The following is a 27,017-nucleotide window of genomic DNA, read 5'->3' as shown; positions in this document are numbered from 1 at the left end:
CGAAGTGTGGCAGCGCACGAGTGCGCAGAAAGCTCCACGAGTGCCGTCAGCCGAAGACTGCGAAGACGCTATTGGACACCACCTATTATAATTCCTACTACCTGTGAATAAAGGGCGAGCTTCAAAGCAGCACTTGTTACGGCGAATGAATACTTTTTTTTTTCTCTCCCTTTCTCTAGAAGCAGTAGAATCAGGTAGAATGTAGAAGCATGCAGAAGCAAAATTTGGCCTGATGGCACCCGCCGTTACCCTATTTCAAAGAAGACTACTTCTACTATTTGTCCACTCAGCCAAACTTCCGGTGTTTATTGGTTCCTGTTCCTGTTTGGACGTTGGTGAGTTGCCGGTTGTTTTGGTGGATGCAGTGTTGGAAAATAATCAAAGACGCTGTATTTAACCTAACTTGAGCTCGCACAATGTCAGCGCGAGGCGGGAAAAAGCGTTGTAAGGCAGTTTCTAAATCAGCAAAGGCTGGCGTGCTCTTTCCTGTGGGTCGAATCGGTCGCTATCTGCGGAAAAGCACTCACCACTTCAGGATTGGTGCCGGCGCTCCCGTTTACATGGCTGCTGTGATCGAGTACCTCACAGGTGAGCGCATCGCGAAAACTTTAAAAGCGCTGCTCTAAAGTAAAGTGCCGCTACTTTACCTCACTGTCAAGCGTCAAACGAAACTGTGGCACTCGGGGTTCCAACTTTTTTGACTGGGTTAAACATGTAGGCTGGGCTTGGCGTTTGTTGCGTTTGTTAATCTGTGAAGATCGTTGAACCCCGATAGGAAAAAAAGAGAAAAGCGATGGATAAAAAAATATTTATATAACGAAAGGATTAAAACTGACTGTTAAAAAAAATTGTGCATTGGTATCGCCATTCGTCGGGTTTTCTGATGTATTGATAAAGAATTGTCATGATTGTTTCTTAAGTGCTGATGGTTAACGCTTTCTTTTTAGACTTGGCGTACGCCGTCTGTGCAGAAGTGATGCCAGCGGAGCAGTAAAATTTTGCTTTGCATAGTTGGTTACTGAGCTTGCATTCGCCCCCTTTGCATTGAAGCATGCGCTGAATCCGATCCACCGCGTTGCAACGCTAAAGCATGGGGTGCTATTAGCATAAAAAAAAAAAAAAAAATGTGTTTTATCAGCTTTCATGTTTAAAACGCAATACGCAGCTTTCGGATTTCCGCCATGCGTCGTCACTTAAGAAACATCAACATAACGAGACGTGAACACATCGCACTGTGCTAAAATTTGCCCTCTGTTTCTTCTTATAATACCGCGCGTAGCGGAAATATTAGAGCTGGCTGGGAATGCAGCACGCGACAACAAAAAAGGACGCGTCACGCCGCGGCACATCCTTCTGGCGATCGCCAATGACGATGAACTGCACCAGGTAAGCTGCCACGCACTGCTTTTTAAAGCATTTGCATTGTCTTATCTTTTTGGTATTCATTTAGGTCTCGCTAGTATAACAGCATACATATATATGTCTTAAAAAAAAAAATAGGAGCAATAATATGGACATATTGTTTTTCCTATTTATGAAAGAAGCCTCTGAGCACAATGGGGCAAGTATGAGTTTCAGCATGTTTTGATAGCCCTTTGATATTACTATTCACTTTTTTGATAGCGGTAACAATGATTACCACAGTTAAGCAATCTGCTACAATTTAGTCCTTTGAGTTGTAATTGATTAAGAAAATGTTCGAAGATTTTTTTTTTTTTTTTCACAGTGTTTTCTGCATTCAGGACTAGGTAAAGCATGTACCAAGGAGCAGAGAGATGATTTGTGTATGCTGTAGTTGAGTAGAAAATTCAGTACATACTAAACAGATAAGCGGTGATCAGTTAGGGTTCTGATTCTAAGGGAAGGAAAATGTAACATAGTAGAGAGTGTAAAATAAGGATGGTGGGTTTTCTATCCTTTGTTTATAATCCTTGTTTTGTGCTCTCTATTTTCTATCCTTTGTCCATCATCCTTGTTTGTGCTCTCTATTACTTTATGGATCAATACTGACTTGTCCTAATTTCCACCCTTGTAAGAAAAACGCAGCAAAGGTTTGGCAGATGAGATGAGGAAATTTTTCATTATAGAGTTAGTGTGGCTTGTGCTCGACATGGTAAACTGGAGGTATAAAAGAGGCCTCGGTCATGCAGTGGATTGGTGATAATTGGGATAATTGGGACAATGACCATAGGAGTTCAGTAGGAGTTCCCAGGCAAAAAAAAAAACACACTGAGTCCATTTGGGCATTCCAATTGAATTCGTTTGGAATCAGATAGATTCACTGGGTAAGCCAATTGGGCTCATGAATCCATTTGGGTAGTGCAGTTGGTTCCCTTGCTTCTAGTTGGGCAGCCCAAATGACTTCTAGTTCCAGTCCATTTGAAGCACCATTTTGGACATAGCTTCCGATTGGTCCCAGTTGGCTCTAATTGGGAGGTCCTATTGAAGCTTCCACTTGAAAAGTTAATTGGAAGCCAATAATTTGCTTGAGAGGGATCTGCATGTTACTTTCTACAAACACATTGCTAACTAAATAGGTTCTTGTAAAAAGCGTATTAACAGCTTTATCTGCTCAGTATTTATCATTTGCACCACCACTGCAGCTTTGATTACAAACAATAGCGTTGCTGAATGGACAAGCATCACTGGCTTTAGGAGGAGGGTCCATGAATTGAGTATAACTTCGTGGAGCCCATGGTGCTTATCCATTGAGCAAAGTTTAGTGTTTTGAATTATGACTATGGTCATAGTGAAAATGACGAAAACTTGGCAGGTTAAGCTGCCCAGACGAAAAAATATGCTGTAGTTTAACTTCGGTTAAACCTAGTGGGAAGCGATAGCACCGGCCGAGGTGCGCAGCGTGCCTCTTTATACACTCGAGACCGACGTCAACGATCATGCGTCTTGCCATGCACCTGCTCACGCGTTAAGCTACTTCCCACGCCATTTGACCTTTGACCTTGACTTTGACACTAACCTTGACCTCAGGTGGGAACATAGCTACCCAAACTAGTTGTGGCTTAAGTTCCAACTTAACTTCGAAGCTGTTTGAAGGTCATCAGAAGCACACGGTGACCCTGGCTTTACCTTGTTAGCGAAGCTATCCCTTGAAAAGAATACATGGAGTCTAATTGAGTTTCCTAATTGTTAAATTGCAAGCAGTGTTTTCAAAACATTAGATGCTTCAGTTGGAGCCAATTTGAATGCTAGGAACATTGCAAATGAATGTTCCAATTGGATTGACCAATTGGAATGTCCCCACTGGTTACAAACACGCAGCTGGAATAGATTAGACTTTGTAATTGGTCTTAATTTTATACAGTTGGTTCAGATTGGTTTCAGAAGTATATGATTGAAGCCATTTGGAATGCTCAGTTGCTCACAACTGTGTATTTGGAATCGTGCCCCAGTAGAAGCCTACACGATTAACTGTTGGCTCCCAATACAAGTTGAAGTTCCAAACAGGTCACAGGTTAGCATGGATGACATAAGTCGTAAGAGCACTATACAAGTCTAAAGAGGTGACATAATAACAAAGTGTTCAATACTTGTGCATTGAAATAACCTTATTTTTCTTTGGGGGCCCAGGCGAAAAGACCATTGGTACAATTGTGTTTTTAAATTGGAAAAGTCCCAGTTGTGCATTTGGAACTAGTAATTGTAATGTCAAAAGCATTGCAGTTAAAGATTCCAATTGAATGACTGTCAGTCGCAAATTTCTGGCTGGTTCTAATTGTATATTTGGAGCCAATGCCTCAATGGGAGACTGCAAGCATCTGATATACTTTTGCAGAGCCTAGTTTGCTGTGTGTTTGCAGAAAGTAATATGCAGATCCCATTCAAAGAAATCAGTGGTTTCCAATTGAATTTTCCGGAGGTTGTAGTGCCCAATTGCAGCGTTCAGTCAGACCTCCCAATTGGATGATACTATTGAAACTGTAATCTGGACTGCCAAATTGCAAGTATGGAAACCAATCGCCTGACCTATTGAGTCCATGTGATTCTAAATGGGCCCAATGGTTTTTTTGCCTTGGGTCCCATCAGTGGAGTATATAATCCTGAAGAAAAAGTTATTTCAGTGCACATGTTTTCGCTCTTTGGTGTTGTGTCATCTCTTCAGGTTTGTAGTGTTGTCATGGCTTATGTGCCATGCGTGCATGCCTATAGCCCATTTGGAGTTGCCACTTGTGTTGGGAGCCAACAGCTAATCACCTTGTAGGCTTCCATTGGAATACTATATTCAAATGGAACAAATTGGATATTCCAATTAGCTTTCATAAAGAACTTTGGAATGTCCAGTTGGTTCCTTTTGTGCATTTCAACCAGCTGGAAGTTGCTCATTGCAGGTCAGTTTTCAATTTGGGTGAATGCATAATCTATGAGGGGTGTTTGGTAAGTTTGACTTTTTGGGCTGTGACTTTTCTGAGTGATAAAATTTAAAGGCCTGACATTAAGGTGAAAGAAAGTTCAGTATGCCTTCCTTCCCAGAGCACCACTTTTCGGTACAGTTTCCACTTGTTGTGATGCATACGCTATTGTAAAGGAATGGAGGCTGCTATTGACATTAGCAGTGCAATGCATTGGTGACCCCTTTGTCAAAACACTATGCACATACCCTTCAGATGTTCATTCACGTTGGACACCAGACGACCAATGGGACAAGGTTTGGACTCCAAGGTTCATGAGGCAAAATAGCTGTTCTGTTTGGTTGCATGTTAAAGAACCCTAGGTGATTAGGAACATTCTGGAGACCTCCAATATGGCCCATTGCCATCTGCTAATTAGTACCTCCTATTAAGTCATTAACACTTATTTGAAGCACACCGAACGCAAAATGTTTGTGGTCTAGAGGTTGTCTGCAAAGGCACTTCAGGCTTAGCTGATCTTCCTCATCAGAAGAAACCAGCCAGCCAGGTATGCTAAGAGAGGACTAGGGATGAGAAAGGGGGTTCATGGGGGACTTGTGACTTTTTTTAGTGCGCTAGAACTGCAGCTCCCACTTTGCCAAAAGATCATTGTCTGTGTGTTTGTCTGTCTGTCTGGTCCTCCTCACAAGTATGCCTCTGCAAGGTGCTAGTTGGCAGGTGACATGGCCAGGCAATGATTAGTCGGTGGGTAGTGTGGAGTCACGAGCAGCATGTCATGGCTGCATTAGCAGGTGCTGCCAACTTGGGCAGCACCTTTGAGATGTGAATCAAACCCACTGGAACCCTTGAATTCCAGGCTAGACATGCTACTTCTAAGCCATGTCTGTACAGCTTGGTTCTGTGTTTGTTGCTCCTGCCAACTTGGGCTATGCGCATCATATGATATGTCATAAGCCACTTCAGAACCTTGAAAGGTCGGGAGGAACCATTTAAATTCATAGCTCACCATGGAAGTACACAATAATTTGTGATTAGCTCCAAGGCAAACCGCCCACTCATTTTTTTTTTAATTCATGCTAGGTGTCTTACAAGAAGTTAATTTTCCAAATTGTTTCATAATTTTAAGATGTTACGACCATGAAGCTTAATAAAGAAAGATCGCAATTTTTTAGTGAGGAAATAGCCCCAACATTGTCTTGTGATTGAGCAAGATGGGCTAAATTGGGCTTGTGTCAAAAAGTTTGATTAAAACAACTTATGATTAGCACATAGGACCAAGGTGTAGTAGTGCTGCACTGATTTTAAAACTACGTCCTCATGTAGTTGAGTTTTTCACCGATGGCACTTTTAAACTCACTTCACATGGCCTGTTGGAATTGCTCTTTATTACTTACTGCTTGCTAGCATATATATGCTAGTGGTCCATATTTCAAAAGTGGCCAAGGTAATTTTGGATCATTTATTGTTTCACTGGCACAAATGGTGCTGGCTGATGCCTTTTGTTTGCTTGTTTCCAGCTTCTGCGTGGCGTGACAATTGCTTCAGGAGGTGTGCTGCCACGTATCCTGCCTGAACTTCTAGCTCGAAAGAAGGGCAACAAATTCATAATGCCCTCACCTAAGCACCAGAGTCCTACAGTCAATGTTATAATCCCTCCTCCAAAGGCTAAGCCTGTTAATAAGCCTGTCCCACCACCGCCGCCGAAGAAAGCTGTTACTGCTGCAAGTAAAAAACAGACAGCACCACTGCTACCATCAGCTCCAACACCTTTAAAGGACAAGGGCAGAAGTGCCAAGGGAAAGGTGTGTGATCCATTACATTGCCCATAGATCCTAAATGAAGTTCTTTACTTCGGCTGGGAGTGTGTTATACAAGCAGTTTCTATTCACCTTACAATGCAATCTTCCCTGTGGCTTCTGGTTTGCCTTGTGCATGCTTTTGCTGCCCTCAGATTCAAAGAATCTTGGATAGACAAAGTTTAGGTCTACTTCATCTTTAGCGCATTTTCCCGAGTAAATAGAATGCGTTGCTGCTTTCACCTAGTTTATGATTTTACTCGATTGTGGTTGACAGTCATTTGGAGAATAGCCATGACATTACCTTTGTGTGTTGTATTATCTGTAGGTATGCCTTTGTGTTATATCAGCAAAGATATTTTTCTTTGCACAAAACTGCCTTGACATCTGAAAAATAATGTGGATAAATTATGACTGGAACAGGTACCGTCTTTGCCAAAAGTAACCAGGCTGCTCCGAAGGCTGCCGGAGCAAGCGCGCGGCCGTGTGGCGGCGTTGCGCTCTCTGTGGCTTATCGATGCTCGTCAGCTCCGAGGGTACAACAGCTGACGTACCTTTGCACCCTCACAAAAAACCTAGGCGCGTATGATGTGCGAGCTACGGTTTCACGCATGGGAAGCCTGGTTGTTCCCAGCGAGGGCGCTCAGTACAGCGACGGGCCTATTCGCTCTTCTCGGCAACTGCACTGAAGCAGATATTATAAGTTGCATTTCTCGCTATATAATTATACCTGCTTGTTTTCTGTAATCCGCAGCTGAAACACACTAGCACGATTGCGCTTTCCTGCGTGTTTGATGTGCCTGTACATTAAAGAATGATAACGCACCTCGAAATTTCAATAAGCTTTCTCCGAGGTGCCTTGCATACTGCCACTTTACGGGCTGTGACTCCAGTACAAAGATATGGGAAAGCTTGTGAAACCTTTCAAGCCACCTTATATCTTTTTTAGGCTTGAAAAATTGTGTTAGCCCCTTGATGAGACTGTATAAAATTTCATTGATTGATTCTAACAAATTCTTGCATTTGCTTGTGGGTAAGTTTTCGTTTAAGTAACTAATTATAATGAAACCTTCCTCACGCTTAGCCATTAAATGCACATGATTACTTTCTCGTTCGTGGAACCCTCATTTCAGGGCAAAGCTGTCTGGCAAACCTAGCAAATATTCGTCTTAGAAATGAACATCCAGAGCTCACAGTGTCTACTATTACCTGCTTTTCTGTTTTCCGCAGTTGCCGAGAAGAGCGAATAGGCCCGTCGCTGTACTGAGCGCCCTCGCTGGGCACAACCAGGCTTCCCACGCGTTAAACTGCAGCCCGCGCATCATATGCGCCTAGTTTTATCATCCAACGGGCGAGAGTGAGGGTGTGAGGTTATGTCAGCTGTTGTACCCTCGGAGCTGACAAGTACTGATAAGCCACAGCGAGCGCAACGCTGCCACAAGGCCGCGCGCTTGCTCCGGCAGCCTTCGGAGCAGCCTGGTTATTTTTGGCAAAGACAGTACTTTCGATTTATGGGCTAACGCAGGTATGCTGTGATGACTGTAGGCTCTAGGGCAGACCCAGCACACTGTTTCCAGTACTGATGAAGATCTGCACGCTTCAAGTGTAATCAGAGTATGGCAGCGTAGACTATGTTGCTGGAATGAACTTGTTCCTTTCTTGGCATTACCCTCCCAAAAAGAAGAATTTTTTAGAATCACTTTGTTATAAACAACAAAGTCTACAAAATTGTTTTTGTGATAATTTATTGTTGAAGGCAGTACTTAAAACCCTGAATTTTTGTAGCACCTAATAATTCCTAAAATAGAAATTACGGTTACTTCTACATATAATGCCTGAAAGCATTCCTACAAAGAATGTTCTGCCTATTGTGAAATCTTGGTACATGCTAGCTGGGACACTATGTTGAAGATGTAAGGAACACATTGGCCTTAATTTTAAAGGTTGAAGAAATATTTGTGGATGGATCAGTTTTGTGAAGCAAAGAAAGCATATTGAATGTTTAACCTTCTACAAAGGCCTAAGCCTGTATATCCCTCTAAATACTGTGTCTCCATTTGTACACTCAAATCTAACACTGTTGAGTTAGGGCGAGACTTGAAGGATGGCTTTTAAAGATTGACTGTTGAGTAGTCGTAATCAAAGCTGTGGCTGGGAAATATGTTAGTGATCTTCTAAATGGGTGCAGCTTGCATTAGAGTTCAAAAGCTTGAATAAACGTTTGTATACTCAAATCGAACACTGTTGAGTTAGGGCGAGACTTGAAGGATGGCTTTTAAAGATTGACTGTTGAGTAGTCGTAATCAAAGCTGTGGCTGGGAAATATGTTAGTAATCTTCTAAATAGGTGCAGCTTGCATTAGAGTTCAAAAGCTTGAATAAACATTTGTATACTCAAATCGAACACTGTTGAGTTAGGGCGAGACTTGAAGGATGGCTTTTAAAGATCGACTGTTGAGTAGTTGTAATCAAAGCTGTGGCTGGGAAATATGTTAGTAATCTTCTAAATAGGTGCAGCTTGCATTAGAGTTCAAAAGCTTGAATAAACGTTTGTACACTCAAATTGAACACTGTTGAGTTAGGGCGAGACTTGAAGGATGGCTTTTAAAGATTGGGAAATATGTTAGTAATCTTGTAAATAAGTGCAGCTTGCATTAGAGTTCAAAAGCTTGAATAAACGTTTGCATAAGATTGTTTATTTTTTTTTTTATAGTTTCAGTTTACGTCACAAGGTAAAACAGCGCAAAAACCACACACACCTGTGTTCGTCTCACCTTTCTTTGTCCTGTGTGTGGTTTTTGCGCTGTTTTACCTTGTGCTCGTTGTACCAGGTTTGATCCCTGGTGCCGCCGGGTACCCACCGGCTTTTCAATGGGTACAAGCTTTCCCGCGGTCTTGTGCTTGGCTCTTTGGGGTGAAATGTTTGGGAAAGGGATCATAGGTCTCAAAAAAGGGCCACATAATGGGCTTTTGCCGCACAAGGCGGACTTGTTGTCCGATGGCGGAACTGATCACTGCCACATCGGAGCAACTAGCGCAAAAACCACACACAGGACGCAGAAAGGTGAGACGAACACAGGTGTGTGTGGTTTTTGCGCTGTTTTACCTTGTGATGATCAACCAACTAGCCCACAATGTGTTATTCCAGTTCAATTTATGTACATTTACTTTCAGTCTACTTAGTGCAGAGTCCTGAAATTTTGTATAGGAGTAGGAAAGGTCATGTTGCACAATCAAGACTTAAATTATTCTTTTTAAGGAAACAAATAGATGTTATATTTTTTATTTTGCGATGCAACAAAATTGCCACATTATTAAATGTTTTGTTCTTGTCATAAAAGGAAAAAATTTGTGGGTTTCAACGCTGCTGAACTGAATGTGGAGCGAAAGCTTTGGCTGCAGGCGACCGAGTGTTGCATCGAACTCAACCAGCGTTCCGTTGAACGCATCAAAGTCCGACTCTGCGGAGGAGTCGGACTCCGCGTAGGATTTGGCGGTGGCCTCGGCGCGCCAGCTGTGCACTGTGTGATGTCACTCCCTCCTGGCGCATGCGCAGCTGGCGCGGCGGCGGCACCTCTGAGTCATCCGCGCAGCGGAGGAGTCAGCGGTGACTCCAACATGGCTCTCCAGCTGTGCTCCATGTGACGTCACTCGCTTCTTTCGCATGCACAGTTGGGGCTTTTCGGTGCTCCGCGAAATCACTCGGACCTAGCGTAGTGTTGCTTCCGCAACAAAAAACGAACTCACTTAGGCTATTGATACTAGTCCTGCTCCTGATTCAAATTTCTGAAAAAATTTATTTGCTTTTGCTTTATAGTTACTGAGAAAAAGGTATGTAGAGTTGCAAAATTGCTGTTTTGAGAAAAGTGTAGATATAGATCTTTTCCTTGAGATGACCACAAAAAGGATCAAAAGAACATTTTTGAATTTCTGAATGCCAAAAAGTAAGGAATTTTCTAAAAGCTATGGAAATTGTATATTTGAAGGTTGTCAAATTTAAAAATCGATTGCCTTTAAAAAACAAGAAAATGAAAAGAAAACTTAAAAATTTCCACCATCCTGCTCAACATCACTATGAAAACCAATTTGCATTTTTGAAGTTGAAAATGCCCAGGTATAATCTATTTTTAATGCTAAAGAAATGCACTAGTAAGCATGTGAAGGTTGCAAAGTATAACAGTTTTTGATGTTACAAAATCTCCTCCTACTTTAAATTATTGTTTAAAAGGCATTGTATTATATTGTAGAAACTCTGTGAGTAGTGTTTGGAATTTTTGTTTTTAATATTTGGCTGACATTTTTCTGTGTTTCTTTTGCAGTGCAGTTTTTATTATTTTTTTTTTCAGCAAATATTATTTTCTACGTATGTTCCTGATGGTGTAATATGGTTTTTCAGTGTAGTCAAAACTGACTTAAAAAACGGCACTACCAGTTGAGTTATTATTAATTAATGCACTTAAGATGGCACTTATAATGATATTTGTGGCAGGAAATGCCATTTCTATTAAAAAGTAACAGAAGATAAATGAAGGAACTATCTGGAAAAAAAAAATGTTAGTGGAAGTTTACCACTGAAAACTAGGATGTTATGTTATTGCCGGGCCCCTTCGCGGTGGCTCAGTTGTTACGGAACTTTACTGCTGAACCCAAGAAAACAGTTTTGACCCTGGCCACGATGGCTACTTTTCAATGGGGGCAAAAAGCAAGGTGTCCATGTACTGCACAATGTTGGCGCATGTTAATTAACCCAAGGTGGTTGGAATATCCGGAGCCCTCCAGTGTGGTATCCCTCATAGTCGCATTGGAACTTGTTAAATCTATAAACCGAACCGAGCCATGTTATCGTTGGTTTGTTGTGCTGTCTTGAGTGAGAGGGCAGGAAAACACATGGTCTGCCTGTTGACAGCAGCAATAGAATTGCCACTGAAGCATTGCAGTAACCATACCATGACACTTTTTCATGTTGGTTATACGTAACTTTGTGTCGCTATACTTGGATGCAATGAAAAAACCTGCTTAATCAAGTATCTTGCCCATGTCGATGATGACAGTGAGCAAACAGTGTTATTTTAGCAGACAACATATTGAGAGAAGGTGGAGCCTCCCGGTTTATGCAAGCATATAGGCAAGCAGAGCAGTGCTTCGAAACACACAACTGGGCTATGAGATTCAGCGCTACCACCTTCATACCACACCTCCAGCTTCAGTACTTTGTTACTTTTCCTTTTGACTAATTGTGACTCCTTACTTAGTGGTCTACCTAACCTTTCCTTTTTTTTAGGTCAAAAGTGAATTTCGAAAAACAAATTTGGCATACTGTTATTGCCATTTTTTTTTTTGTTACAACTAAAAAGTCTGACCCCATCACTAGTAGAAAGTTCTGATATGTCCTAAACCTTTCATGGAATGATCTCAAGTAACTTTTTAAGCTCAGCTTCTCTGTATATTATATATTGGCTCTGGCTCGGCTCTGGTCAGTGCACATTTTCTTCTGTTCGTATTGCAAGCATTAGAGGTTTAAAATGTATAAATTGGGATAGTTTGTTTACATTGCAACTTCTTGAGGCAGGAATCAGTCAGAAGAAGTCTAATTGAGACAATGAAATGGAGTTTAGTCTTGATGTGGAGATATGAAGCCTGGGCAGAAATTTTATAATTAATAGACATCCGGGAGGATGGGCGAATATTTTTTTCCTTTTGGATAATAATTTGTGCCTAGAGGGGGTTGTGGGAATGAATAGAAATATTGCTAATGCATTTTTTTTTTTTGGCAGTAGCATGTATGCATGTACCTCAGGGCAACTGAGGAGCTGTCCATGTATGCTCACTTGCATAGCAGTGAGCACTTTTTTTCCTCAACCTGGAGAGGTGATGTGGAAGAGGGTGCAGTGGTCACATGTCCTACGGGCAGTCACCTGTTGTGTGTGTGAGTAGCCTGTAGGACAGTGAATTTGAGTCTCATTGAACAGAGCATCAAAACTAATGATTCAGTCAGTGGCGCCAAGAGTTATTGGCTGTACAAAGTTGGATCTTGAATGTTTGTAGACATTCTAAATGTTTTTGAACAAAGCAGAAAAATTCTGTCTTTATCAGAAACATCAGAATGTCGTGCTGCTGCGGCGAGCGTATATATAGATCACGGTGCAAGATATATAGGTGGGGACACAGCGTACCGCGCCGGTTCCAGATAAAGTCCCCTAGTTAATCTAAGCCGTACGAGATGGCAGTTCGCTCAGCGGCCTGTGACGTAGTGGGAGGCAATGCTTTTCTATGGTGAATACACGCTTTTTGAGAGCCATTTTCTCGTAAACTGTGGCCGATGATGAGAGAAAAATATTTTTGCCGCGTTGTTTTTGTCTAGGTCCATTAGTCAGCGCAGTTTTATCAATCTTTGGCTTCATGAATGCTTAAATAAAAGCGCAGAAGGCGAGTAATGTTTTGCGCGGAATTTGAACCTGCTGCACGCATAAGCGGTGGCACTTTGACAACAAAGCATTAACCTTCGGTCGTTTCATTTGTTCTTTGACTTTGCATCTTTTGTTCGCCCATCAGTGTGCCCGCTCATCCTTAGTTTGCTCCTTACTTTATTCCTTCCCTAAATTAGAGGTCCCCTAACTGGATTCTGCCAGCTCCCACCGAATTCCCCCCCCCCCCCCCCCACCCTCTCACTTCCTCTATACCATTATTTCTCTTAGCTTCTGTTTTTCCTTTTCCTCATTCTTTTATCCTCAGGGTATTGGGTACAGTACAGAGGGGCAGAGAATTTCACAACAATGGAAAAAGAACACCGAGTATAATTCATTCCATACAAAACAATAGAGGTAAAATTACGGTTAACAGCTTTCTCGAATCTACGTTAGAGATCAGCGAACAGTAATATGATGTGGTGTGCCAAAGCAGCATATAAATCAGTTGATGAACATAAATAGATAGATAGATCGTGCAGCCGTTCCTGCAGTCGGGTTTCGCGCAAATTTTGAAGACAGTTGAGCTTGCTTGAGGCAAAAAAGCCTTAAATCACAGCAGCATTTGTTCCGGTTTTCGTACACCTAACTCGTCCGTACTTTTCTTCTCTTGCTTATTCGATTCTTCCGCTCAGTTTGCACGAAGCGGTACGGGGCGCTGTTGAAGTTCCTTCAATAAGTGGTTACAAATACCCGATGAATTTTTATATTTTTCTCCCATTCGCCCAACCGAACGCAGGATTCGCTTTCCCTGCTCTATTTACGCTATCCAAAGTGACAAAACTGCTTCCCCGGCGCCTTCAATTGAATAACGATGATTGAATGGTTGAGTAATGTAGTACTCACTCCCCCAAATTTAAACATGAAGTGCATCTTCAACCTTTTCTTCACTTCGTTGTTAGGAATAAATTACGTCAATAGTATTGACAAGCCACAAAATTATTCTGTACTTCATTTCTGCAGTGACGCAGTGGGCACGGCTTAAGAATAAAGTGCTCCGGTGATATGCTTCTGGCGACGACAGGAAAACAGTTCGGGCCACGCAAACGGCTAACGCAGGAGAAACGCGCCGCGCGATATCAGCAGGCTGCTATCGCAACGGCGTCGTCGATGTATGTGTTTTTTTATTCCAGCGAAGATTCACCGCTACATCGACGCTGACGCTGCGATCAGCGGCCCGGTTCGGAGGAGCGTGGCTGGTACTTTATCTGGAAACTTGCGTCCAGTGTCTCGCCCGTGCTGTGTCCCCACCTAAATATTCTTACACCGTGATATAGATTTAAAAGATAGTGTTTGCCTGTCTCTCCGAAGACACTATAACATAAAAAAATCAACATGCTGAATAACATTTTTTTTTCTTTTCAGGATGCAGCTGGTGGGGAGCTGTCACACTCCTCTGTCACCGTGCTGTCAGAAAAGAAGCTGTTCCTTGGCCAGAAGGTTGTGTCTCTTCTGTCTTATAGCTGATATGGCTAGCAAGCGTAACTGTATTGGCTCCCAGCCACCATTCACCGATACATATAGGAATGACTGTGGTCACTGGCTCTTCGTGTGGGGTTCACGTAAGGCACAAAAATACAGATAATTATTCAATTTACCCCCTGACATGTATTTCATGTCATTGTACCTTACACATGTGTTAAGCTTTTGGTAATGTGCATTCTTTTTTTTTTTTTTTTTTTTTTTTTTTTATCTGTGAAAGGAGGTACTGCCTTTTTTGCATTTTGTAGATGTCTACCTAAATCCTTGTGAGCATAATGTCAATGTGCAGCCCAAGAGTGGACTCCTTTACACCTTCTGGTGGAATGAAAAGTGGGAGTTCCACTGAAGGGTTCAAGCATTGAACCTTAGTCTCATCTGCTTTTGCCATGCTCATACTCTCTCTTTCTCTCTAAGAGAACTAACTTCTATGTAGATGGAGTTTCCAGGATGTCCAGTGATACAACACGGGCTGCACTGGCGTTTCTCATAATTTCTAGTCATGTTTTGGTTCAGAATAAAAAATCTCAAATTTAAGTAACAGAGCTAAGGTATTTTTTTTAACCACTAGGAGAACTTGGCCAGCAGTGATACATGTAGATCTTATTTCTTATAATACAGTCGAACATCACTATAACGAACACGGATATAGCGAATTATTGGATAAAACGAACTAAAACGAAAGTTTTGTTGGTCAATGGTTTATTTCTATGGGAGTTCTTTCTGTATCACGAAAGAAAATTTTCAAAATTTGACGCTAGATTGGTTATAACGAAGCAGTTTTTTGCATTAAAATGGCAGAAAATGCGTAAAGGAGCCGGAAAAAACATCAAGAAACACAGTATTTCAATCAATCAAATCGCCTGCCACAGAAGTGTTTAAGGGGGGACGCGGGGATCACGAAAATGGCAAAAAAATTGATTTTTGAAAACCATCCGTTTTGGTATCTACAACACCTAATTTACGTTGTATCGAAATGGTTTGGCTGAAAACGCATTAAAAGTGCACGAAAAAAAAAAAAAATTTGTCAGTGCACAGGCCGAGAAAATAGCTTTAAATCGCGTAAAATCAACGCAGTTCGCGGAGCCCATGGCGGAGCCATATCTCGTTTTTCCCGCCACCGAGTGCCGCCATCTTGGTGTTGTTTGAAAGCTCAACTGCAGTGCTCTAGAGCTCTAGAGCACTGTAGCTCAATGTCTCGCCGTCTCGCTAGTCTCGCCGTTTCGTTTCTGAATTCTTCGGTCGCTGCCATCTTGTAACAATCACACAAACACAAAAGAAGTGCAGGTCTGCCGTAGGCGGTCACACGGGCCCTACGATGAAAGAGCGCCTCCGATTGGTTGCCGTGTTGAAAGGCGTCTTCCCATTGGCTGTTACTGCGGCAGCGGGCAGGTTGGCAACTACAGCGGGACGCCGTCACGCTGTTGTCTGCTTCACAAACCACACCGGCTTTTTCACTTGGGAAGCAAATTCGGATTTTTTGCTACTCCTACGATACGGATGGATCGTCGCTCGTTTGAAAAGAAATCTTTGACGAAGCACGCCTTCGGAAAACGGAAGCGCAAGCCTCCCACGGCGAGAAAAAGACGACGGCCAGCACGAGAAGCGGAGCACCCGGATGAACATGCGGACAACGTGCCGTGCTATCTTGCACCATGTGACAGCAACAGCGAAGCCGATAATCGCCCTGTGCCATCAACGCCGATAACCCAGACGAAAACGACGCATCAGCGGAAGCTCTCGCACGGCTGCGCAAATCCGTAACCAAGATCGCGTCGGTGCAGGCGACACAGGTTGAAGGTCACCATCGCCGGCAGAGACGCATCGTGCGACATAGACACGCAGCCCGCGAATGAGCCCCAGCTGTTGACGAGCTACAATGTGATGACCGAAAATTCACCGGACGAATCGTCGGCCGACTGTCGCACCATTCAGGCACGCCACAAGCCGCGTTTTCTACCTGCGATGGTGGTAGCGGCGTTCGCGACCCCTTTCGCGCAGTATCCGCAACTGAACGGAAGTTGAGTTTGATGGACCAGCAAGGTGAAGAACAAATTTTGACTCCTTGTGACAGCGAGTTTATTCTTGTGCCGATTTCTGCGGTGCACTCTTTGCTTGCTAAAACTTTGTGCCCAAGCAGTCATGAGGTACAATTCAGGGAGCCAAAGAGCCTACTCAGAAATGTGTGCTCCCTTGGGTGTGCGCGCTGGTGCCCTCGCCGTTCAGAAGACTCAAGAAAAAGTTCAAGAACATTTGAAGAGGGCATCCAAAGCGCACCAAAGAGGCAGAGGTGCAAGAAGATGCCTGACAGTAGTTATGCGAAATATTACAGCCCTGGTGCTCTCTAATTAATCTGCAGTGCTTGCAAAAGTTTCCGGGCTCTTTTCTCAATTGGGCTTTTTTTGTCGATCATTTCGCTCGTGGAAAGCATAGCACAACAATGCATGAACCGATTTTGATCCAGTTTGTTTTGCTGCGATCCATAAGCTTTGCTGCACGCAAAGACAGTCTTGAAATGTTTCTTTATCTTTCCATTTTTTTATTATTTCACAGTAAGTGCATGTCTCTATGCAGTGATTGCATGTCATGCTTAGTAAAAAATTATTAGCGCATGAAAAAAAAAACTCTGTCTTGCTGTAGATTAGACATTTGGGCAAGCATGGAAAGTATTCCTGGCTCCCTACCATGTTTTGTTATTATGCCAGGCTTTCCACAAGCAGCGAACATATAAATTATTATAAAACAAAAACTAATGAAGATATCATTATAAAACTTTATATTTTTCTTTCTATTACAATATACAGCGCGTGTGCTAAATTTCAGCCGATTCTGTGGAGAAACAAAAAGTTCTGATCCCCTCATCCCCCCTTAAAGCGGCCGCGCATTCGTGTGACGCGCCATTTAGGGGCGGCAACCAAGGGCTTATGGCCTTTGCGATCACATCCCCGTGCGTGGTGATCTCAGAGGTCACAATCTGCCATGGCCGGACTCGAGCGTTGCTACTGCCGGCGCCGCTGCTCAAGTCCTGCCATGTGTTAGGCATGTCATCACCATTGCCTCATCATGGCGTGAGCCTCCGCCATGCCTGTGCCACTGTGACCAACTCGTCTGCGCGCTACACTCCCAGAGTTCGTTGGCTCCATCACTCAAAATTCTGCGTGAAGGCAACATCCTTTCTTAGTATATTCATTTTTTCTCCCCAACACGAAACGAAAAGCGAGATTTCATGCTTATACCAAGGTTTTAATTAAAAGATTGTGCATTTTCGCACCTTTGTGTTGTCCATATTGGTGCGCGTTTTGTTTCATTTTATTAGCAAGCTTATTTACATGAATTTGGGTGTGCACTTTTATGATGAATATCGGATATAGCGAACAAATTTTCGCGCCCCATACTACTTCGTTATGACGAGGTTTGACTGTATTGCCGCAGAAGGCAGCTTTCCAGCAGTCAGAGAGCAGTAGGGACTTCAACACCTTTACCTTCATGCACCACCTGCGAGCAGCAGGTGTTATTACACCTCCTTCTAAAAAGAAAAAGACGGGAGAGGAGTGGTGGCTGCACATGAACTGTGGGCAGTACAAGAGAAAACAAAATGATGAGCATAAGTACAGAATATGTCAATAAGAAAAGCTACTGTGGGTGGAGGTGTCCCAGCCTAAAACTAGGCGAATGCATTGTAGTGTTGCACATCTCCATGTGAAGTAGGATTTCCTGCCAACAATGTGCACAAGCTTCGAAGCGAGGTCAGCAATGACTAGGCTGCACAGTTCTGTCTGGAAATTCCTGGTGTTCTCTTGGTATTTTCAGGTGGCTTGGTGCTTAAAGTAGTTCTGACATCGTCAGGTTTACAAGTATACACTGCAAAGCTGAATAGGGAATACTTATGTGTGCAAAAAAGGTAATTGCAATGGCTAATCATTGAAATTTCAAGCTTTTGCTAGGTTTTGACATGCTAAAGCTACAGTATGTTCCACAATTATATGCATCCATTAAAATGCTTCTTTAAACTAAACCAGTAACGTGTTCCGAGTCCAAATTTCACGCAGAAAAGGCATTTGGTTGGCTGCATTGTTTCGCACCAACATTTGGTTCGGGGTAATTTCATAATTTGATCCGAATGTATTTCTGTTGTCTTCATGACGACGAAGCAGGACAAGCCACTGCCTCAGTAGAAATCTCATTTTATTAGCAACTCTGCCATAGAGGTTTTGCAAAGGATGGAAGGCAGGTGGAGTTGATTTGAAGACACATTCTCAACTGCTTTATCAATAGTAGTTACGCTTGTCTTGGCTATAACTGCCTGTGTATCACAATAAATCCTTTCGAACTTTAAACACAACATCATGGTGTCACTGGTGTCATCGCTGCAATCTCTAGGACAGTGACTCGCTTCGTTTTCCCATCGCTGCAGACGATCTGAATATCTGAATTCTTATTATTGCATCACGCAAATGCTCCAAACAAATGTGGTATGAAACAACACTGCCGACCAAATGTCCCGTCTGTGAAAAATTGGAGCTCGAACAATTCATCATATTTGCTGACAGAGGCATTCTACGAGGTGCACACGTCTTCAGAACACGCTGTAGAAGTGCTTTTGCATTATATAGACTTAGCTGGACCTATTAGACAAAGCTGAGCCTAATCGGGCTTAGGCTTACGAAGGTGTATGATGGTGTAATTAGATAGCAGCATACTACTGTAATGGGATCTTACACACCTGGCTTAGCTAGGCTAATTTGGCTTAATAAAGTTTAACATGCTTAGGAAGGTGCAATTACACATTCAGACTTAATTTCCTAACCTGTGCTTTATTTAGGTTTAATTAGTGCTAATTAAGTCTAATTTGCTTTGACCTTGTCCTTAGTCATAGTACTCTTGGTAGTCATGGTGACTCATAGCAGGTCATAGTATGACCATGTGGTTGTTGCCATAACAACACTCGGCTAGGCGGACAGAAACCTGAATTTTGAGGTCAGTGAAATTTACCATGCTAGACTAGAAGTGATTTCGTACAAAAAAAAAATAATTGTAGTGAAAGAAAGCCTCTCTTGACTTGTTTGGCAAAGTTCAGAAAAAAAAGGTGTAGAGCTACTCATGAGGGCTAAAACTGAGAAGCAGATTCTTGTTTGCTTAATGAAACAATGAAGAGAGCATGGCACTCTTTGGGCTACAGTGTGCTTAGCATTGAAAGGCAGGCACACATGCTTTAATTATATTCTTTTTATTATCAGCTGTATCTGTGTCAGTAGCTTTCCGTACCATTTTTTTTATTAAGATGAGAAGTGTTGCATACTTTATTCCTTTAACAGCAAATTCTCTCCGTTTTGTTTGCTATTGCAGCTGACTGTGATTCAAGGGGATGTAGCAAGCGTGACTGCTGATGCAGCTATTCACCCAACTAATGCAAACTTCTCCCTCTCTGGAGAAGTGGGTGAGTGTGGTAATTCTTGCTTAATTTGCTGTGACTTCATCTTACTGTATATCTACTTGTTTGGAGTGCCTGTTTTTTTTTTTTCTTTTATATTAAATGTATGTGTAAAGAATCTTGTCTTTTGAAGTGGTTCTGGTTTTTTTTTCATTCTTTTGCATAAGAATGCCACTAACTTTGGTAAGCTACAGAGCCTTTTTTAAAGGAGTATAAACACCAATTTTGAAACGGAAGGAATGCGAATGCTTTCCTGGTTATACACAGATGCTCTCCAAGCAATCCAAACCTCTCACGTTGCCGCGAAGATATTTTAATTTGATTTTAAATACAAGCCAGGCAAATACTCCATTTTTCAAAACCATAGGGACATCGCTGTGATGAAAATGTGTACATAGGTAAACAACATAAGGTCATCAAACAACTGTGATGTGGAGTCAGCAAAGCAAAGAGCAGTGACGGCACAAAATAGCTCACCGTGCCTGCACCCATGGGTATGGCTGGACTTGAACGGCGGCGGCGCCGCTGCTACCTGCCGTGCCCTGGAGAAGTTCTGTGCTTCTGCTTCCTTTACTCGATGACCTTCGTTGTTGCATGTTACGATTACTTCACCTGGCATTTATTCCGCGGTCGGCGTACATGTTTCTCAAGTGTGAAGCTTGAGTATACTTGCGTGCGCGGACACACCAATCGGACTCCATAAAGGGGAAGCAGAATTTACTCTTCATTTTACGCCAGACTTGTACAACTTGAACCTGGTGTACATATGGAGACTGTCTGTTATACTCGGCCTCAGCAGCATGCCTGCACAAGCGCAGAGTTCTCGACAACGGTGCTGCTCTATGGAGCAATGAGAGACAAACTGCATCGCCTGCCCTAGACTTCGCTAGTCCTAGCTGATTTCACATTGAAGCGGCAGCGGACGGTGCTTTGGAATGGGCTAACGCCATAATAAGCGTTGGACTTTCGCACCGCTTTACTGGGAAGCCCATCTCATAATAAAATATTGTCTTGATTTGCACGATGCCCGGGCTAGCAGACGCAGGTGTGTCGCACCGGGTAGCACCAGCAGCAGCAGCAAAGTGCAATGTGACTGGGAAAAAAAGCTCGCTTGTATCGCTGCAGTCACTTCTACCCAGACCTCAGTATTGGCCAAACAATTCTCCCTATTTCATTGTTATTGATAATCCTTTGTATAAGGAGTTGTGTTAGCAAATAAACAGCTATCCGCGATAGATTACCGATAGCGATGGCTATGTGGCCGCTATGAACTTGGGAGCCGATCACGGCGGCCACGGCTTTATATGTCCAGATTGCCTAGACAGCGAAGATGGCGCCACATACTTAGACGGCAGGCCTGCTGCGTCGGGACTAATCAGCGCGTGAGGGGGGGAGCCGCTAATTGCACCATTCTGTATAATATAATTCGCTATTAAAACATTTTTTTTTTTTTTTTTCGAACGCCAGCTTGGCTCACATGCTGGCTAACCGGGCTGAGAGAGCAGCATCTTACGGTAATCAGTTCCTTTGTTCAACATATCCTACAAGTTGACATTTCCCGCGCTCCAACCGACCAAACTTTCGTGGATGCATGCTGCTGATTCCTGCTTCGTTGCTTGAGTTGCAGGCGAGCGAGCCGAAATCAAAGTGCCCGGCAATGTTAGCAACGTCCGCTCTTTTGGGCAAAACAACGTCGCAGAACTAATTATGTTATGCTGAATCGCTGCTCGACGATATTTTCTTGCACGCGTGGTCGCAAGCAGACGAAAAACGCGACCCGTATGTGTCATCAGATTCTGTATTTACGCGATCACCAGCCTTGCCAGCAGGGGGCACTCGTGGGGCATTCTCGCATCTTTGACATCATCGTGCACTCGTGCTTAGAGAGACCGAAACCAAAACTGCCCCTGATAAATGCCCTGATAATTAATTGAGCTGTGCTGGGGCTTTTTGGGTTGCAGTCCCTCTGTTTTGGACCATTGTGGACTGATTAAAGCAAAAATACTGGAACAGAAAATGTACGTGTCTATACTCCTTTAAAGGTATACTGAACAAATATCCAAGAATATTGAGAAAGCACCACAATTGCATTCTTAAGACACGATTACACTAGTACAGACACATAATACGGGTTAGTTTTGAGTGGATGGCTGTATTTATGACGTTTTCTGAGCGGCCGCCGGGTCAGAGGCAGTGCGTTCCCGACTGTTAGCCGGCAGGTGTGACGTCACAACTTCCCTCAGCAACGTCATGGCCCCGCAATCCCACCGCCGCCGCCGCCGCCCCGGCACCTGAAGTTGGTTGACCGTCTACACGCAGTGTCGGTTCCCTAGCGTCGCGCCGTGAACAATGATGCGAAGTGTGGAATGCTTAACACGAGGGAGGTCGAGGGGGACGCATACGGAGGGCGCGTATTGCGGACAATTGTTTGCGCGCAGGGAGGGAGCGATGAATTGTGCGCAGGAACATGAGCAGCAAAAAAAAAAATAAGCATGTCCATCCCTGTGCTTTGTGAGTGCCATGGGGGAAAGGAAAAATGAACAGGTGCAACCAGCCGTGATGGGGGTGTTGTGACGTGATATCCGGTTTTGTCAGAGCTTTCATAGAAGCCCGCTAGGTGCGGCGATTTGGGAAATATTTATTAAAATACTTACTTCCCGCTCATTTCTGTTCATAAAGTGGATTGTTTTGCTCACTTCCTATGCGATAGCTACCATCTGCGCTGGAAATCTCAGCGGCAATTTTTTTATTCAGTATACCTTTAATGATTTGAGCAGTGTCCGAGGCGAGCTGAACAATTACAGTGCAAAAACTAAAAAGGCGGGGAAAGCCGTATTGCATACTTATCTGTCGCATGTATTATTGGTTGTACTATTCTTCATTGTGGATAGCTTTTGTTTTGCTTTCTTTTTCTTGGCATGGCATATTGAATTTGCATGCTTCTGATTTCTTCCAAGTGCACTGTAAATTTTTGCTTTTGTGCTTCTTGCACAGCAAGTGACTTTCCAATCAAGCAACTTTGGTTATCAAATGTATGGCTTATGTTTTTTATAGTATAATGCCATGCCAGTAGTGGATTACCATCTATAGAATGCAATCTGTAGAATGAAAATTATGGGCTGCAGCAGTATAGCTGCTTGCCTAGAATAACTGCATTGTACATTGAAATCTCATTACTACGAACACCGCATTAACGGATTTTTTAAGAATCCTCAGCAGATTTGCTATGTTTTCAATGTAAAACTATTTCAGAATTACGAATTTCAAAATAGCGTATATTTCAGAATAACGAACGTATGTTATTTCTTCTTCCATAATTTTGGTACATCAGTATTACGAATTCAGCTAAAATTAACAGCGCCGCAGCTTGCAACTTTCTCGTGAAACAGAAACCGTCGTTTCTGTGTTTATGGTCCGGGGGCTGTAGCTTTCATCATCAGCACATCTAGTACCAGCTTCTAGCGCCACCACGAAGCTATGGTTTATTATGCAGTAACCAGCAGGCGTAGCCACCTGTGTTCTTTTCTTGTGTGTTGTACGCGGGTCGGTCGTTTGTGCATTCCAGCGTGCTGGAAGTTGTTTTTTTTTTTTTTATGCCGTGGATTATCTTATTGTTGTAGTTTGTGCGAGAGCGATGATATTAGCCAGTGAAATGCCAAGAAGATATGAACGCAGCCGCTTTCACTGCAAGAAATCGATGCAAGGAAAAAGCGATTTGGCCTCTACAGACAGGTAGCATTGCCCCTTTGACTGCCGCAATCATTTTGAAACAATGAGACAAGATTTTCAAACTTCAGGGAGCATTGAAGATGAGGTCATATCGAACTCATGTTTTTTTTTTTGTTTTTTTATTTATTTATTTATTTATTATTATTGTTATTATTATTATTATTTTGCACATGGACAAAGTTCGTACTTTTATCGCTCGGTGCAATCACGCATGCGACGAGGTGTTCCGCAAAGTGGAAGGTGTATGTGCTGTAGTGGTGTAATGTAGTGCACGGTCGTGTTTGCTGCACGCGGCAGAAGAAAATAATTGATTTCTTCAAATAAATCAGCTTTGGAGTTAGTGCAACATTTTCATTTGAGGTTTTGCTGCTTGTCTACACACGTGCCCACTGCCAAGGTACGTCATTTGCATACCTAGGTTTGACCACTTTTTTCATTACAACAATATTTCAAAATAACAAATTATTTTTTGCGGCCCCGCGGGATTCATTATATTGAGATTCGACTGTATACGATGGCAATCTGCTTTTCTCACATTGCGTTTTTAATTTCTTACTCGCTTGTTTTTCTGAATGAAGTCAATCTTGATTTTTAGAAATATTTTAGTGTCTCTTGTTCTGGCACCCTGTTTACCTTGTAATCTGTTTTACCGCCTAAAAGATTTACTCTCAAGTAATGGTTACGCTTTGAAATAATTTTTTTCTTTTTTTGAGTAAGACCTTCTTGCAAACAAACTCAGCTGAAAAAATTTATTTCTACCAAAAGTAAAAACTTGAGAAATGTTCCGCATTTTGTCTTTCACATCACTAGTCCAGTTCCATGTAATACTAATTGGTGCATCATTTTATGTGCTTGCATTGAGCTCAGTTTTATGACCATTATGGTTTGGTTTGTGGGGCTTAACATCCCAAAGCGACTCAGGCTATGAGAGACGCCATAGGGGAGGACTCCGGAAATTTCGACCACCTGGGGTTCTTTAACGTTCACGGACATCGCACAGCACACGGGCGCCTTGCTTTTCGCCTCCATCGCAAATCGGCCGCCAAGGCCGAGATTCGATCCCGCACCCTTGGGAACAGTAGTCGAGCGCCGTAACCACTGCGCCACCCTGACGGGGCATTTTATATACTTAGGTGTGTCTCCTACCGAAACGGTAGGAGACACACCAACACGCACAAAAGGAAACCCGAGCAAACATGCACTATTGATGACTTAACATGCCCCTCCTAAGATCGTTGCAACAACTTCACTGGTTGTTGCACACGATAAATAACACAAAGGTTGTCACAACTTCATTACAATGCACAAAAAAAGAAAAAGAAAACGCCATTTTCAACAATTAGATACTGAGACACTAGGACAACCGCCGCGTGCGAAGTATCTAGCATGGCACCATGCAAACTCGTCCCACACGAAAACATTTTTCAGAGTGGTCCTTTTGCCTGCCCTTGGAGACAACAGTGGGCGGCAACAGCTCTGGTGGCCCGCTGCGCCATGATAGAGGTGCTGATGATTGGCGTGTGCATGGTTGATTTTGCCGTAACGTACCCGTTTTTTGCCACATCTTCTGTCTGTGTTTTCGATAAATTCCTTCGGTCTCTGGTCCCTCTCGAAGTTTTCCAATGAGCAAGGTTCTACCTCCTTCATCGCTACCTGCCTCCAAGGTGACAGCCGCCTGACCTCTTATATCGGGCACCTCGCAACCGCTGTTGCGTGCCTGTTGTTCAAGCGTGTGCCAAGCGTCTGCAGAAAGCAGGCAGTCTGCTTCCTTGGAAGCCAGTTCCCGTGTTATGGCGCAGAGCAGTGACGCGCTTCCCTTGACATGCTGACCCTGGTCTGCTTCTAAGCTCAGTGGAACTCGAGCTAGTTTTGCTAGCACTCTATTACCAAAAGCGCCAACAAGTGTGACGTCACCTACGTTTTCCGTCCCATTGTTAGGTAGCGCACCCTCTTTTACAACAGTTATTTCGGTGCCACTGTCAACTAGCGCTCGCAGAACCGCGTCACCACATCTCGGGTCGACGCAGTCCCGTGAGGCTTTTCTCTTCCTTAAAAATGACACTGCACATGTTCTAACATCAACGGTGGCTATCCGTCTGTCCGCATCCATAGCTCCGCCGCCGCCACTGCCAGCATCTCCACAACTCTCCTGCCCTACAATGTTTTCTCCATTCCACCGCATGTTGCCGGCTCCCCAGTTGGTGGGGTTTTCAGGGCAAGACCTTGCAAAATGTGGGCCATTACAAATGAAGCACGCAGGAGATTTCGAAGACCCTGGGTGCGCCGGCGGAGTTAAGGCGGATTTTTGCAAAGTTGGTTGTTGTTGTTTGCCAGAGGGGCTTCGTCCTGCAATTATTTGCTTCCTTCCTGACCCCTTTCCTTCGAAATCCTCGAAAGCCTCCACCAATTTTGCTATCTCAAGTAGCTTCACCCAGCTGTCCCCTTCTTCTCGTTTGACATACTTGTGACCCTCAGTGCTCAGCGCCTGCTTCATCTCATCCGCCACATCCAGAGCAATCAGGTCCTCGATCGTCTTGATTCTTCGCGCCGCCTTGTAAAAACCATAGTAGCTTTCGATTCACAACGCGAAGTGTTGCCAGGTCTCGTTTTCAGCCGGCAGCGCATTAAGGAACTTCCTTAGGTAATCACCTGGAGGCAGTCGCAGCTCAGATAAAATGGTCTTTTTGACCCTATCATAATTATCTAGCTCTTCGGTAGAGAGCTTTCAGAACAGGTGCGGGATTCTCTTGGTCACCAGGGGCAAAAATAAATGACTATTAACATTGTCGGGCACCTGATAGGAGCGGAGTATGCCCTCGAGTCCCTAGAGCCATACCAGTACTTTCGGGTCTGTCGGAATCGGGGTGAGCAAACTCTTTAGGCGCTTAGCGAAATACGCCAGCCTCTCTTCACGCATTTGCCTCCCGCCTAAGTGCAAGCACTTTAGTAAACCGTTCTGCAGCTCCGACTGCCGCGTTTTCTCTCGCTCGATGAGCAGCGTGGTTTTGCTCAGCTCCAATTCCATTTCCAACCGTTGCATAGCGGAATTGAGAGTTTCTCCACTGTCTTTATCTGCTCCTGCTGATCTTTTTGTTCCCGTCATCCCGTCTGCCACCGTTGCCTCCTCTGCCCTTGAATCTCTGCTATCGCTCCCGCTCTCCTCTGCACTCATTTTCGTGACCCTTGCACCGTTACGAAGAGCCATGTACAATTCTTGTTACTCGCCACAAAACGCACGGTACCAGTGGGTTTCGAGGACCAGCATAAGGGCCACTCACCTTGCCGCTGGCGTAGCCACCCTGCCTTCCCCGACCACCGCGTCGTCTGCCGTTCTTGCGCCCGGGCTGTGCTCATCTCCGCTGCCAATGCGCGATGTAACACTCGGAAAATACACGAAAGTCCACCGCTAGTCCATTAGCGCTTGATGTCACTTTCGCTGCCCTATCTCATGGCTGGTGCGCTGGAAGTCAGTTCCTTGATGGGCTGAGCACCGCCGGCTCGGTCCATTGGCTGTGATGCGGGGCGTCTTTCGCTGCCTGCGCGGCTTGCACCGTACGCGCAGTGATGGCTCAGTCCGTTGGCCACAATGCTGCGCGTCTTTCGCTGCTGCGCCGCTCCGGTCCGTTGATATGCAGTGATGGCTCGGTCTGCCGACCACAATGCTACTGTCTTCTCGTGCTGCCTTTTTTCGACGGAGACTTCCTCCTCAGGCGCTGTCCATCGGCCCGGAAGTCTTCCTGCTGAACAAGTTG

At 43.8% G+C, this 27,017-nt stretch overlaps 1 protein-coding gene across 1 annotated transcript in view; it reads left to right on the top strand.

The window, feature by feature from the left end:
* Positions 1-323: 323 nt before the first annotated feature.
* The window catches only part of LOC146203527 (core histone macro-H2A.1-like), a 47,733-nt gene continuing 21,039 nt past the window's right edge, over positions 324-27,017 (top strand). Inside the window, exons 1-5 of the mRNA XM_084588826.1 lie at positions 324-588; positions 1,280-1,386; positions 5,885-6,169; positions 13,992-14,066; positions 19,452-19,542. Of these exons, the coding sequence (XP_084444952.1) occupies positions 417-588; positions 1,280-1,386; positions 5,885-6,169; positions 13,992-14,066; positions 19,452-19,542 (730 nt within the window). The 5' untranslated portion in view covers positions 324-416. The remainder of the gene's footprint in view (positions 589-1,279; positions 1,387-5,884; positions 6,170-13,991; positions 14,067-19,451; positions 19,543-27,017) is intronic.

Source organism: Amblyomma maculatum, chromosome 1, assembly GCF_055883805.1.
Source record: "Amblyomma maculatum isolate TAMU_Amacu chromosome 1, ASM5588380v1, whole genome shotgun sequence".
Taxonomy (NCBI): domain Eukaryota; kingdom Metazoa; phylum Arthropoda; class Arachnida; order Ixodida; family Ixodidae; genus Amblyomma; species Amblyomma maculatum.
Note: the sequence above shows the minus strand (reverse complement) of the source record. Positions and strands in the feature narration are given on the sequence as shown.